Source organism: Pseudoliparis swirei, chromosome 18, assembly GCF_029220125.1.
Source record: "Pseudoliparis swirei isolate HS2019 ecotype Mariana Trench chromosome 18, NWPU_hadal_v1, whole genome shotgun sequence".
NCBI lineage: Eukaryota > Metazoa > Chordata > Actinopteri > Perciformes > Liparidae > Pseudoliparis > Pseudoliparis swirei.
This window is the reverse complement of record NC_079405.1, coordinates 11490663-11506533: the sequence shown is the minus strand read 5'-3', so window position 1 is coordinate 11506533 and position 15871 is coordinate 11490663. Positions and strand designations below refer to the sequence as shown.

Below are 15871 nucleotides of genomic sequence, written 5' to 3'. Positions count from 1 at the left end.
GATCCTTCAGATCTCTTCTTGTGTCTCTTTGAACACGGGTGGAGTCATTATATTTGGCTTACGCCCGGCCGCCCCTCCCTCTCCTACACACGGGGGTTTGGTAGATTTCTATAAGGTTGAAGGTTTTTTCTTCTTTTTTTCTTTTTAATAGCTGGTATCTATTAATGTTTTTTAAGCAGCATTTCAATCTTAACTACTATAAGCCTTTTCCATTTGGACGTTAGTTGTTACTTTTTTCGTTGTCAGTAACAGACATAGACACTATACACTCACTGCTGGGTCAGTTGTACTCCATATTATTATTGTTATTATTACAACTTTGTATTTTTGTTTTCCATTAATATCAGTATGGTAACAAGCGTCTCTAGTGGGACAGCCTCCGGACAACTCTGTGTGACCGATGCGGTCGGCTCCGGGACACGCGGCCCGTACAGGTGTTCTTAACCCTCCTCAATGTTTAATGTCGGTGTTCTTTCGGGTCAATTTGACCCCAGGCTGTTTGTCACTGTGTCAAACATATAAGAACTATCAACGTTTTTATATATTAAAAGGGCTATTTAGGTAGTCAACAAACAAACATAAAGTACCTCACACTTAAACTTGGGAAACAATATTCATTCTAATAATTTTCTGGAGGTTTTAATTGCTGGCGTCAAATTGACCCCGAGGGTAAAATATGTCAGTACATGTGAAGGTAACAGGAGGGTTAAGATGTTGATCCGCCGGCGGTACAGGATGCTACGACCTTCAGCGTGACCGAGCAGAGACACCGACCTGGCCACTGGCATTGGACCGGCTCTTGTTCTCCTCTAGAGCGTCCCCAGTGGTCTTTATTCTCATGAGTCGACGCTAAAACAACCATTTCGGCACCAGCTGTGACCGCCATGCTCGCTGCAGTCCAATAAGTACGCCACGCTGCTCGAGAGAAACCAGGTGGTGTTCATGAGCCAGAGAGGTTGATGTTTCAGAGACGATGGCCAACAAAACACTTGCTGATAATGAAGGGTTATCTGAATGTATGGCGTGATGTCACTCTCGACCTTTAGCTCAGTGGGGTAAGAGGGCCGTCCTGCAACCGCAGGGTTGTGGGTTCGATCCCCGCTCTCCCCATTAGTTGCAAGTTGCAGTGTCCTTGAGCAAGGCACTGAACCCCCAGTTGCTTCGCGGCGCACCGCAGCCCACTGCTCCTTAATAACTAAGGATGGGTTAAATGCAGAGAACTAATTTCCCCTTGGGGATTAATAAAAGTGTATATTCAGTGTATATTCTATCAGTTGACTCGTTGTGTCCCGTCTCGGCGTCCAGATATTTTCCGTTCTGGACAACATTGTGTCGTTGCTGCGGTTCATCCTGAGACGATAGATTTCACTGGTGGCCTACATTCCTCCTCTCGGGAACTTTGTAAAGGCCTCACACACGCTCAGTGTCTCCGTATTCGTTTTGCTTTTCTTTGCTTCAAGCAAATTGGCCATCCATACCATATGATTAAGGAAAAACAACTTCAATGCTATGAATACTTAACATTTTTAAAAACATTGAGCGCATAGAGTTCAGTATCATTCTTTCGCAAAAGTACAAACTCATTGAATGTCTGAGGTGAGTTTGAAAGGGTCATATTTGGTTTGTGATGGATGACCTCATCGCACCTGATGAACATGACCTCATCCAGGGTTCTTTCAATGGAATGCAGTGTCAGTGTTCTAGAATGTCCACACATTCCATCCGCAACTGAACAGATGTGACAGAACCAGAACTGACTGTGAAAGTTCTCAACTTTTCAGATACACAAACATTTTCAATCGACTGCCAGTGAATTAATTCCCAGGACGAATAAGTACTCTCGGTTTAAATTGAGTGGTTTGAATAGCGACTTTCAGCTGGCAGGTGAGGGGCGAGCTGAGCTTCAGGAGCTGAGCTTCTGGAAGCTCGACCCAAAGTTGGGAGACTTTGAGCTCAAAGTCTATTGGCGGTGCCCCCACCCACCCACCCACCCTCTCAGATTCAGTTGACGGTGATGTAATAAGCAACATGCTAGAAAACACGAGGGAGACGGGCTCAGTGTCCAGAGGATGTACTGATTCTATTCGGAGTCCTTCTCATTATCATTTCACTCCCACCCTGTAGGTAGGCGGCTCTCTTTCTGCTTCGGCAAAAATTAAAAATACTTTTTTAATAATAAGTAACGATAAGACCATCATTACGCTGTGCGTAACGAATGTACAGAGAAAAAAAATCGTAGGTATTTTTTTGAGGAACAATTAATTTGTTAATGATATGTAGCTATTTAATTGTTGTTTCCCCCTGTCCTTATATTGTAATCATTGCATTTTCTTTTGGTGAAAAAAGTTGATCTTTTTTGTTTATAGCGTTTGTCTGGTCAGAGTAAAAGTTCAAGTGCAGGAACACAGTCCACGTATGAAACCACAGCAAGCCACTGGTGTGTTGGGGACACTCGCTACTTCCATTGGTCCCCAGTGTTCGGCCATCATGTAACTCGCCTTCAGAGGAGGACGACGTCCTTTCGGAGACCTGAGCACGTAGCAAGTTTTGCATCACGGGAACAGAATCATTGTGCCACTCGCCCCGTGAGTCCCGCCAGTCATCTACATCTAACTATAAAAAATAGAATAACAATCAACAATAGTCGTGGGCTAGCAGGCAGGTCAACGTTCCACCACTGCTTGTATTCCTGGCTTTTAAGTTCTTATGACTGTTCTTGGTCTCTAGGTGGGAACTGAATTAGTAGTAATCACCATCATTTGAAAACGGCACTCAAAGCTGAACGGGTACAAACCCGGCAGCATTTTCATAAAAATGTTTGCCGAAGTTCATCTGCTTCCTCTCCGTTGTCAGTCAGCGAGGCGGAGAGCTCAGCAGTAAATGAGCGTCGTGTCTTCAACCTTGTAACTGATGTAGATGTTCCTATCGGTAATCAAGTTAATAACATAAAACTTGTGCAGATAAATCAAAGAGGAGTTTGGTCTTTACTCGGTCTCATTTTCCAGGTCCTTTTTGAAGTGGAAGTAGCATGTACTTAGTGGTAGTAATACTCTGAACTGTTAAAAAACAAAAAAATTGTATCAAAACAGTCAATTTGTGGCTCTGTGTCTCCTACTAAAAAGGTTTTGGCAGGCCACCTTTTTTGTACGTAAAGTAGCCTTGATGAACAATAAAGTGCTTTTAAACCACTGACTGTGTGTGTGGCCTCTCACTGTCGGTGCGTTACGGTGAAGGCGACATCGAGTGTATGAAAGGACGGGCTGATCCTGAATTCCACATGAACCACGAAATTAACAACATAAAGATCACAGACGTAAACACAATTAATAAAGCGACATTTTATTCCATTCTTTGGTTAAATACATACAGAAGAGCAACAGTGTGACTGAAACAGCTGAGAATAGTGTGAATTATGAAAGTCTCAATCTATTTAAACTCTGCAGTTAAAGTCTGGATTCTGGGGTTTATTTTTGAAAAGATATATTTCTCTCAATTCTAACTTTTAATTTTAAATCTCAAATCCTTAAATTAATCTTAGATAGGATTTTTTAAAATTACACGCTGCACTTATAGTCTTCCATAAACATCCAAGCAGCTGTTGAGACGTTGTCTAGTGATCAGTGAGACAAACACACCGAGTAGGAGCAGCAGCATGCTCCAACACGCCGCCGCCGTGTCCACGGGCTCTCCGACATGAAAGGTGCAGCTGTCGGCTCCGGGTCGGCCGCAGCAACAATAAATCATTTCCATATCAGAAGTCACTCTTGCACAGTAATAACTGTGTGCAGCTTTTATACTTTCACATCAACAAAGATGGTTTGAGAATGAACTGGGCCGAACGCATCACAGTAAACACAAAGGGAGATGGATGGATTTGACGAGTAGTCGACTGCGTTTTTGTAATTTCATAATTCATCTGCAGTGAGCTGAATGAGCGAGCAGATGCAGTTTGTCAGCATCTCGGCAAAGGACTCGGCAAAGCCATCCGATGGTTGGTGGAGCGACTGGGAGGACTCGAACCTGTGGACATTCAGTGAGGCCTTTCCAGACAACAACAATCAGTGAACAATGAGTGAATGTGACGGATTACACACACACACACGAGGTAATGGGAACAGGTACATTATCCATTTAACAGTTTCAGACGCACAATGTGAAACATTTACTTTGTTCAGTCAAACTTAACTGAAAAAACTGCATTTTCACTGAAACTGAATACTTTAGCAGCAAAATAAATCAGATGTTTTTGGACCTCGTCAATGCTCTGTTACTAAGACTTTTCTCAAGATGCGTTTGGTTTTGATTACTCGAGTTGTCTCTGTGTGTGTGTGTGTGTCTATTGTCTGCACTCATCCGATACAAATGTGCGATTCTTAGAAAACAAAAACCAGACAAACGGAAGGATTATAGAAGCGTTCCGTCCTTCAGAGGCAGCGGCGGCGGGTTCGATCCTCCGGTCCTTCAGATGCTCTCGTCATCGCTCAAATCCCAAATCTATTGAGAAAAAGACACAACAGAGAAAGAGAAACAGTTGACACAGATGTCAATATTTTGTCTACCCAACAAAGACTAAATAGTCTCAACTCAAGGTCCTGTTCCTATTTTAGCTGCAGGTTGTTGTTCTCTCAGTGAGTTGCTGTTGAGAGGTTAGCCGGCGGACATTAAAGGTACATCTGTGAATGTAAACAAACAAAAGTGTTGTTTACGTTCAGAATTTCTCACCACAGCACGTGAACGTGTCCTTTAGAGTATTTCCTTCCTCCATAAAACATCTGACAAGCCAATTTATTAAATATTTTAAAACATGCATTGTTAATGCAGGTTTTCCAGCATGCTTTACGTCCCGTGTAACAGCTTTCACAATAATTATTCACAATCACTACTAAAAAGTTCCTTACTAGGAAGTGACAGCAGCATGTGTGACGCACACACACACACACACACACACACACACACACACACACACACACACACACACACACACACACACACACACACACACACACACACACACACACACACACACACACACACACACACACACACACACACACACAATAACCTCCTTTACACCACTGTGTCAGTAAACAACAGCGGCCTTCTCATGGCAGCAGATTCCTCACATTCTCACTGTGAGACGTAATTCACATACCTCTAACACAGTCACACACACACACACAGTCACACACAATGTGCTGCCCGTGTCCACAGATACAGGGCCGATGTATTATTTGGGGAAAGAAAGAAACCTTGAAAAAAGTTTCTAATCTAAAATCATTATTAAAAAAAGTCACAAAACATCTAAGGCGACCACAAAGTAACTGCTACAGATGATTATTCTCAATGATCAATTATTATGCTGATTATTTTTATTTGATTAATTGAGCAATTGTTTGGTCAGTAAAATGTTGGGATTAATTCAAATGTCAACAGTCCAGAACCAAAAGTTATTCAAATAACCAAAAGACAAACAGTCATAATCGGGAACCTAGTTGGTATTATTGCTGAAAAATTTACAAAAACAATCAGATACTCTGCTGATTGATTCAGTGAGTAAATGGGTCAGGTCCGCAGCTCTAACGAGTTCAGCTTGAAACCAAAGTGATGACATCACACATATATTTATAAAGGTTATAATAGGCATATATTAGTACTGAATGATATTTTCAACAAACCGTTTTCTCTGACCGATCTTTCAAACCCTTCCTCTGTCTGTGAAGAGAGGCGAGGGAACAGCGGCCGCCACAGAATGAAATATCAACAACATGCATCAAGAGCTCTCGGATAATTATACTGCGGATCTAGATTTGGCATGTTGATGTGAAACAATCAGCCCGACACGTCGATTCAATACAAATAGGACAAAACCATCGCTGAACGCCAGCCACACAACAACAGAGAGCGACCAATGACACCGTGCAGTGAACCGAGGAGGACAGCTCTGGGAGGACACGCAACAACGACTCATCGCTGATGGGTCAGCGCTGAACCCGGGACGAAGAGAGGTGCCGGCCCTCTGGACCCGCGGCGGCACTGCATGTGTTATCTCACTTCAGTACATCCCTTGTCAAATCTTTCTGTGTGAAAATATGCACAAACAAGAAAGCTGCAAATAGTGTTTTTATGTATTTATAATGAAATGCAGTCAATTTCTTTTCAAACTGAAACTACAGTGGGTCCAGGAAGTATTCGGACCGCTTTAAATGTTTCACTGTTTCATTGCAGCCATTTGCTAAAATTCAGTCTTTCTTTTTTATTAAATTTGCACAAATTTCTACATTTCTGTTTTTTTCTGTCAAGATGGGGTGCCGAGTGTACATTAATGAGAAATACATCCAACTTTTTTTGATTTAAGCAAATGACTGCAATGAAACAAAGAGTGAACATTTTAAAAAGGCGTCTGAATACTTTCCGTTCCCACTGTATAATGTTCAACGTGTGGTCCGTTGAATAGTTTTGGGGGGAATGCGCTGATATACCTTCATTCCCAAAGCGGCATGAGCAGGTCCACCACACTCTGGTTTGGACCTTCACTCCAGAGGGAAAGCCCGGATTAGCCCATCGCAGCATGTCGACTGAAGCAGGTGAAACACCGAGCGTGGTCCTCTCCAAAAAGGTAGAACATGGACCTCCTGAGGCTGTTTAACGTTGGTTTAAAATCAGACCTGAAAGATGGCGTGTGGCGTAAGAGCTGCGTGGCGTCGACACTCCATCCATCCTTTTGTTATTCGGACTCTATTTCAACAAGGACGCTTGTGGAATTGTTTTTATTTGGGCTGTGGAGCTCACATGCATGTCCATCTGGGTTCTTCGAGGAGGTAACGGGCACCACGGTACCGACGGTGTCATTGAGCCAGAACTTTCCCCCGCGAGGCAACTCTCAACTCAAAAAGTTGCCCGACCGGTTCTGCAGCGACCTGACCGGTCTCCTCCGAGCGGGCTGAGACGCGGCGGCGAGTCTCGCCGTTGGAACGTCAGCAGGCCTTTGCCCCCCAGAGCGAGGACGGACCCGCTCACATCGACGTGGAGGTTCTGCCTCTCTGCTCCGCTGCCGCCGCGCAGCGAGCGTCAAGAGGACGGCAAGAAAGAGCTCTTTGAAACGGAGCGACACCGGAGCCCCTCTGGACGGCCGCCACGGCGCACTGATGCCGTGTGTGTGTGTGTGTGTGTGTGTGTGTTTGGAGGAGTCTTTTGTACACAATGAAAGAAAGTGTGGGGGGGGTGGGGGGGGGCTGCTTATGTAACGTGAATAGCAAACTGAAGCCAATAACTTTACTACTCTCTCAAGCACGGCTGAGTACTTGGGATTTTTTTTTTTTAATCAAGCTTTATCGCAGTTCTGGTAAGGCGAGATGACTCTTTACACGACATTCATGGATTCTATTCATTCTATACTCTGACTTTTTACATGACAATTTATGACGACTATACTATGACTGACAATGTTTATTTATGACATACTATGCGATTACTTTTCTTGATGTTTTGGTGACATAAAAAACTATAAACTGTTAAATGACATCTTTAAATCGACTTACTACTACATTATGATTTCATGCCATTGATTTTTTTTAAAGTCATATCAGTTGAGAGGACTGTCATCTTGAAGATGTTTGAATGTGTGGTTTTTCCAATACCGCAAAAACTAAACAATAATTCAGAAACAATGAAAGTAATCGTCAGTTGCAACCGTAGTTTGAGTGATATAACTAGCTACCCCCCCCCCCCCACACACACACACACACACACACACACCGTGACAGCGTCTCAAAGGGATTGGCAGCCACACAATCGACGACCAACATCTTTAGCTTTGAAGCCGGCGTGTCACTGCAGGTTAAAAGGAGGATTTCTGGACGTCTCATTAAAGTCCGACAGTAAGCTGCATGTAATCATTGTGTGAATGTGTTTGGAATCAGTCGGGCTCCGGCTGATACGACGACTCTAATCCAGGCCAGTTGTTACAACAAGGCCGGGATCTGATCAGATAGAGGAGGTTTGAGCTGGACGCTGAAGGCCGTGAAGGGAGCCGACTCGCTGCTGTCGCCGATTACAAACACAACCCTCAGCGCCGGTGTCTTCAGCAGTGGCAATCCTTCTGCAGAGCCGGGTCCAAGCTTCTCCAAAAGGAGCACCAGAAGTACAATACGTTTGCACTCGGGCATCACAGTTTACTGAGAAGCAACTTTTCAGGTGGTTTCAATGACATGACCTTTTGTTCAGGCAGCTGGCTCGGGGCGGCCGAGCTACTTACAGGAAGACTTCCTAAGTGCGGGTGGGCCCAGCGGGAACCCGGCCTCTAAAGCCATTCGACGAGGCACCGCTACACAACCACGGATGGGCTTTGATATTAAACACACATCTGCTTTACATATTACAACTGACACCAAAGCACAAAGCTGGAGACTGGCTCCATCTGATGAGCAACTAGTGGACCACACAGGCGGTTAATGGCGGCCGGATGCAACAGTGGTGGCGGTGTGCTGATGGTCGAGGAAGAAAATGGGAGAAATCCAGTCCGACTGTTTTCTTTTGTTTCCTTCTTGTGATTTTTAGTTATTGAGCATTTTTCCAAGGCTTAAGAGACGATGTGGTCTGTCACCCCGCTGCTCACTGGAGAGATGCGGCATCTTTTCAGACATGGAAATGTGACCTTGATGGCTTTTTGTCAGTTAGTGTGCAAATTAAATCAAAAAATGTCATTCAGACATGAAGAAAGAGCAACAGTGCTCCGGATGACACTAGACGCCTGCTGCCGAGCGATGAGTCGAAACATTAGTGTTTTCACTCCTTAATGAGTTACTGATGTCGGCCGGGAGAAACGTGTTTGTCTTTTTACAGTGAATGTCCTTCAGAGAATTGGTCCACTTATTTTATAAAGTCAGACGGTGACAAACACAGAATGACCAGCTGTTAGTTTCATGCTGTCTGTAAAGTCTGGACGGATCATTTATCCATTCAGGTGAAAATAGAGAATATGCTGTCGGGAGGTTTTGGTCTCTATGCAGGTTATACTTTGTCTTCTGACCAGCACTGCAGCGGTAAAACAGAACTGTAACTAACCGCTGACATCTACTAATAAGAAATAATTCCATTAAAAAAACAAGTGTTTAATCTCTCCTGCTGTGTATTGAGCTCCATTACTTCCCAGTGATGTGGTCGTGACACTGCCTTTGTCCCAAAGCGCTACGTCACAAGCTGCACTGTCCAGATACCGTTCATTCTTAACATCAAAGTTTTGACAGATAGTTGTTCATATTTACAATTAATAAATGTGTTCAATACTCAAAAGATAATGCATGAAAATCACAATAAAGAAAACCAGAAGGATCTTAAAAAAACCACCAGAGTGGTGTTACACCCAGCGTTTCCATCTTCAGAGAAGCCAGCAGTGTTTGAACTTGTCCTTTCTAACGACGGTCTCCACCTGATGAGCCCATCAGCATGTCTGAACACCGGCACGGTGCGTCAGCTGGTTCCTCCCAACAAATGATCTGACGTCTGTTCGCCCGGGGGAAGCGTTCGATGATTCATGTCAATGAGGGGGGGGGGGTGTACTTCCCCTTTCATCCCCCCTCATAAAGCCCCCCCTGAGGGCAGGTTTCAGACCCAGAAGGGGGCGGGAGCTACAACACAGCTCCAATCAATGAGGGATGAACTTGCTCTGAAGTCAATAGCTGAGGTGGGAACACTAGTTTAGAAATGGTTCCTGCAGTTTGGTGGTTCTCCACTTCAGATCTCATCTCCGGCCATACGAGTGAAGATAAAACAGTTGTTTTCTTTCTACATCTATCATTTCCTTCACATGGCTCCTCTTGCTTGTCCTCGTTCTTTCCCACTGCCTAACCACGGTCCTCTAATCATGGAGACTCTCACACTACAGAGGAAACACTTAACTGGAAATTACCAAACAAACAAAACCCAATAGCAGGTCTATGTGTTGACCAAATGACACACACACACACACACACACACACACACACACACACACACACACACACACACACACACACACACACACACACACACACACACACACACACACACACACACACACACACACACACACACACACACACACACACACACACACACACACACACACACACACACACACACCAGCCGTTATCAGGGAAAAGGAAGCGGAGCTGCAGCCTCAAAGCTTCGCTCGCGTGGCTGAAGTCGGTGGATCTGGTGTGACACGACTCGTAGGGAAACAATGCAACACATGCAGTGCATTTACACAACGGCGTTTTGCTTATTACCGAGAATAACTAATAGCACAGAGCTGCCGGAGACTCAACCCGTCCCACAGCACCCCGCCCGTCACCGGGCTTGACGTGCTGCACGTTGTCCGTTGTAAACACGCGAGGCTCGTCTACGAGTTTCTGTTCGTGGCGCTACACGACGGCAGCGCTCAGAGGAACATCCGATCTCAGTAAGTGTGCAAACGTTAGCTGCGTCGGGCCTCCAGGACCAGCAGGTTTACTCAGTTATACGACGTCGTAGCATCCTCCATGTGCCGCTGTGTGAGATGGACCTCGGGGTATTATTAGTATGTTGATTCGTCATCATCTGAAGCGTAGTAGATTACTAGGAACTAAAGAAGAGGATACTACTGGGAATTTGCATCTGATCGGCATCCATGTGAGCGAAGGCTTTAATCCATTAAAACTGTCACTTATCTGAAGCCGGTACAATACGTTTGACATGGTAAAACATTCAGCCATGTTAAGAAAATAGAGAATAACATCCTCGGTAATGAGAGACCAGTCATTTTGTTTTTGTGGGTTGTAAAACAGGCTGGCGACAAGTATAATTTATAGACCCTAATTATTCAGGAGCCTTTCATTGCTCATCTATTATGGTTCTTGCACAAATTATAGGAACACATTGCAAGAAAAGTAATTGGTTAAATAAATATCCGACTTCATCTTGTTGTGGGAAGACAGTGTGTCGTGTTCCCGTAAAAAGATCAACGAGGATTAAGAGTGTTAGACACTATTATGTCTTGCAGTAACACACTTATATGGTAACACACACGCGCGCATATGTAGACAGATGCTGCCGAGTGCACGTCCACTCCGCGCTGATGACCTCATGCGGCCCGACGCAACTCCAACTGCTGCCGGAGCATGCTGCATTCCCAACTCCATTCCTCAATTCCACTCAGACATTCCTGCACAGTGTGGCGGGAATGTGCAGCGTGGCGGTTTCAGGCAGAGTGAAGAGGTGAAAGGTCAAATCGCTTACAAAGTCAGGAAAATAACAAGAGGCCAGAGTCTCTGTGTCTCAGACTTCCGAGTGGCTCACGGTGGAGGTGAGAGAGAAGCCGCCTGGCACACAGCAGGAGAGACGGGGAGAGGAGAACTCACTTAGAGCATCTCCACTCTCCCCCTTTCAGCTTTCACTCGTCTGTCTCTGTGTTGCAGCAATAAGCACGGAGCGTGTATCTATTTAGAGTTTTAAAAACCACCTATTAAAGCACGTCGCCTCTGCACTGTGACAGCAGGATACTACGGGTCGTATGAGAGTTGCATACGTCCAATTGGGGACGCTGGCCACATGCAGTCGGGTACTGGGCAGGCTCTGGAGTTTGTGGGTGGCACACTGAGCCACATCAAGTCGGCCCGAGGTTGGGCGGGGTCGACGTCAATTGAACTTTTTGAAAATGAAGTTGTAAATGTGTCTTGCTCGTAACTCATAACAATGAACACATGCCTTTAATCCCAAATAAATCCGGCGGTACAACCGGCAGATTCAAAGAGCAGATGCTCATTTTATGTGCGACATGTTTAGCTTACTGCAGTAAAGTAACGGGCACCGTGCAGTAAAATCTAAATGGGATCAAATCAAAAATAGGAAGAAGTGTTGCTTATGATGATTTATGTCATGTAGTCCTAACCTAAAAACTACTCATTAGAGATGCGGTCCGCAATGGAGCGCGACCAAACTGATGTGACTTCATTTGATTTAATGCAACTGCTTCCAGATGCAGATGGAGGCCCGGGCGCGATGAGCTCTCACAACAGAGGAGCACTTTGTCCAAATCTCACGAGAGACATCATTTGTACTTTTCTTTACCGTTTTTAATGGCTAGCACAACTTTCTGTTCATTTCATCCAACTTTCTCATCCACAAGATGACTAATCCGTCAAATATTCCCTTGGGGAGAAGGGCCATGACGTCATGTGCTCTGTGTGTTGCTTGTTCAGGGCTTTGTTTTCTAGTCATTACCACTTCAGGCTATCCAACAGTAAGAACTTACTACTAAATGACTAAAGCTTCGAACTCCTTGTTTAATAAAGTTATGTCTCCGGGCAGCGTGCACAATCCCACACAGTAAGCAGAGTTTAGGCTATTGCTTGGCAGTAAAAACACTCATTTGATAGAGTAGTTCCAGATGCCTCGGTGGATACGAGCCGGTGGGACTGTGTGATCCATATTCCAAGCTGTACTTTGAGGTCGTTACCTAAACAGATTAGAGCACTTCAGATTGTTTGAACCTAAACATCCCACAAACAAAAACTATTTCCACCAACACAGATTGCACAGATTTTAAATTCTTGACAGTCAATCTGAAGGCGCCTGTATTGTCAAGCAATAAATGGAAATTTGGGGAAATTCTCTTTTCCTTCTTGGTCCAATCAGTCATATCGCCCAAAACATAACCGCTCTGTGATTGGTTCAACAGCCGTAATGTGTGGCCTTTTCTCTCCAATCAAACTGTTCTACAAAGTCTTCCTGAGCTTAAAATGACTCTTGATGTTCCTATTCCTGCCCAAAAATAACATTGTAATCTGAGTCGGACAACTCGAGGCCTGAATAATAATAATCAGTGCGTAACTATTGCTATTGTAGCTATTGGTTTGAAGCTACAACTTCCTAGTCAACAGTATATCTGGACTAAGATCACACAGATTAAGGTCTGTTTTCTTATTTTCTTCTCCGGTTAAAGTATCATGTTGTGCTCTTCCATTTCCTGCAGCGATCCTCTGCGTTCCCTCTGGTGTCCTCTTTGTTCCAGGCCTACAGCTCTCAGGGGGGAACACAGTGAACAGGCCCCAGGTTGGATTTGGCCATGTGTTTGTGCGGATGTGAATATGTGTGTGTGTGTGTGTGTGTGTGTGTATATACACACGAGTACACAATGTATTCATTGAGACTGGAGACAGGAAAGGGAAGAGGAGATGGGTGGAAACAGGAAGAGGAGGGTCACCGACTAACTAACCTGCAGTCTCAGCAGCACATGTCCTGTCCTCTGGGTTTCATACAAAACTGACCAAATCACTAGACATGCACCCAAGAAGCCAAAAAATAAATGAGCAGTTTCAGAAAATTACAGAAATGAATCAACTCATCCTCCAATCTGATGTGGCAAAGGAGTCAGGGGAAGTTTCCAAATCCCTTTACGGAGGGTTAAACAAACAGAAAATATAGTATTAAAGGTCGAGTGTGTAGGATCTGGCAGCATCTAGAGTTGCAGATTGCATCCAACTGAAACCAGTAGAAGTCCAATGGCACACACAAATACACAACTGGCCCCAACTTGAACCAGTGTTTGGTTTGTCCATTCTGGGCTTCTGTAGAAAGATGGCGGCCAGCTCCATGAAGATATAAACGGCTAATTCTGAGGTCACAAAATACAACAATTGTTATTTTTAAGTTAATATACACAAAAGAAAACATACTTAATACTATTGCATTACATTTCTGTAGGTCTCCCCTAGATGCTACACACCGTACCTAAAAGGTTATTTAAACTAGACAGGATAAGGCTGAGTTATTCTACTTTTTTTTTGGTTAACAACAAAATCAACAACACCTTATCAGTCCCTCAACACTTTTTGACTTCCCTACTCCGTCTCTGGCTCCCAGCCTCAAGTCCACTGGATGTTTAAGAACATATGTGACGTATATGACCTTTAAATAAAGGTCAGTAATGTCCCAAAACAGCTGGGCACTGTCGGCCTTTACGACTCAAACATGAGTAAATTGTACATATTTTGGGGACTATTTTCAGCCGTGGATTATGACACATTGGTTGCTTGTCAGTATTTACACTATAGGGGCAGTATTTTGGGGGTTTCGTCAAATTGAATTACAGAGACCATTAGCGTAGCATAGAAACACATCCCCCAGTGCAACAGAGTGGTTAATTTATGTTTTTTTAATAAGAATGGTTACGTTTGTCTCTGAAGAATTCTTCTAGCAGTACATAATTGTGTAAACTAATGACCTTTCACTTGGTGATTATTTTGTGCTGTGAAATAAAGTGAGATAAATATGCTTGATGGTATGATACAGACATGTATAGTGCTGACCTGACATTATAGACCATTCAAAAAGACCTTTTCTTTCTCACAAGCTATAAACAGGGAGCAGAGCTCAGGTAAGAGAGCGAGACAAAAGGGAGACGGACAGAAGAGGGGGGAAATGAACCCTGAGGGGCAGAACGTTGCATAAAGAAGAGGCGTCATCGGGAACGTGGAGGATAACATGGGCGTTTGACTCGATAGGAAAGAGACGGTCTCGAGGAGCACTGGTGGGAACAGAGCTAGCTTGTAGGTCCCAGCTGAGGTCACGTCCTCTGGCCGCGTATCCATAAACTCCAGAGTCTCGGGGTAATCAAACAAAGCACCGGCGCTCGACCCAGATAGCAAACTTTGGAACCGGACCTCATAACAGAGACACACCCAACCAGGAAGTGATGCCGTGATGCAACCGTTCTTCCCCTTTCCTAATAAAGGATGCTCGTCCTATACTTTTCAGGAGCTTTATTCTAAGACTCTGCTACCACCACCATTAACTCTCCTTTCTCCCTCTTTTTCTCCCAGCGTCATAAAGGCCAGCTACAACAACAAATGGAGTCTCTCTCGGCTGGGTGTGGCGGCCTGCAGAGCAACAGCTCGGCCCTGTTCCTCCTCCTGAGACCCGAACGACAGCTCACCCTCAGTTTCCATAACTTGTTTTTAAATCTTAAGACTTTTCTTTGCTCACTCAGGATTGCTGTCCCTTCTAGGTTCTCTTATTTGACTTTTTCTGAATTCTACACAGATTTCATAAGAATCCCTCATATTTCAGGTATTGCTCTTAAACGGTCTTTGTTAAACAACTTGTATATTCCCCCCCCCCCCCCAACTCATTTTCTTTCTTGTTCTGCTTTTCTGTTTATTCTCTCACTTAATCCGTCAGTGCCCTGCCTCCCTCTTCCTTTCTCCTCTTCCTCTCTCCCACTGTATCTCAGCCCGGCCCCCATTTCCCTCTGACACACTTCCTGTAAACTAGAGAAGGTCATCAACACGTCTTCAGCCACACAACGTAATACGAGTCATGAACGTGTTTCATAAAACTAAATAAAGTTTGTCATGCTTTTTTGAATAACACGGAGGATGGTATAAGTTATTTTTTTATCATCTTTTCTTGTTGATTATGATAATGTGTATCAAAGTTGCTGTAAAGGATAAAATACAAATTCTTAACAGCTTGAAGCCTTAATTTAGTTCAGTTCCCTCTGGAGAGGCATTACCCGGTATAAACTCTACCTAATGAACTGTTTTGAGCGTGCAACTAACCAAATGGCAATAACAGATCAACTTCAGAGGCTGTGCGAGTGTGCGTGTGTGTGTGTTGCCAGTTCAAACCTGCCCTAGGTTTAATTAACTATGAGTCAAAGCCAACTCACGTGTGGTGAGAGGAGCAATCAAACACTCGTAGGCCCCATGGGCACATGCAAAACACACGCACACAACAAACAATCTTCAAGGGAATAAACATTAGGACATTAAAAAAAAAGCCTGCTTTGTTTTTTCTGGGCACTGTAGGCCTTTACGACTCAAACATGAGTAAATTGTACATATTTTGGGGACTA

At 44.2% G+C, this 15871-nt stretch overlaps 1 protein-coding gene and 1 long non-coding RNA gene across 3 annotated transcripts in view; one reads left to right on the top strand and one right to left on the bottom strand.

The window, feature by feature from the left end:
• Positions 1-3323: 3323 nt before the first annotated feature.
• The window catches only part of atg7 (ATG7 autophagy related 7 homolog (S. cerevisiae)), a 54941-nt gene continuing 42393 nt past the window's right edge, over positions 3324-15871 (bottom strand). For both annotated transcript variants that reach the window (XM_056437455.1, XM_056437454.1), the window contains one exon: positions 3324-4494. In XM_056437455.1, coding sequence (XP_056293430.1) covers positions 4462-4494 — 33 coding nt within the window. In that variant the 3' untranslated portion in view covers positions 3324-4461. The remainder of the gene's footprint in view (positions 4495-15871) is intronic.
• On the top strand, positions 10158-15391 carry LOC130208376 (uncharacterized). Its single transcript, XR_008834405.1, has 2 exons — positions 10158-13068; positions 14838-15391. It is a non-coding gene; the product is annotated as an uncharacterized LOC130208376 (long non-coding RNA).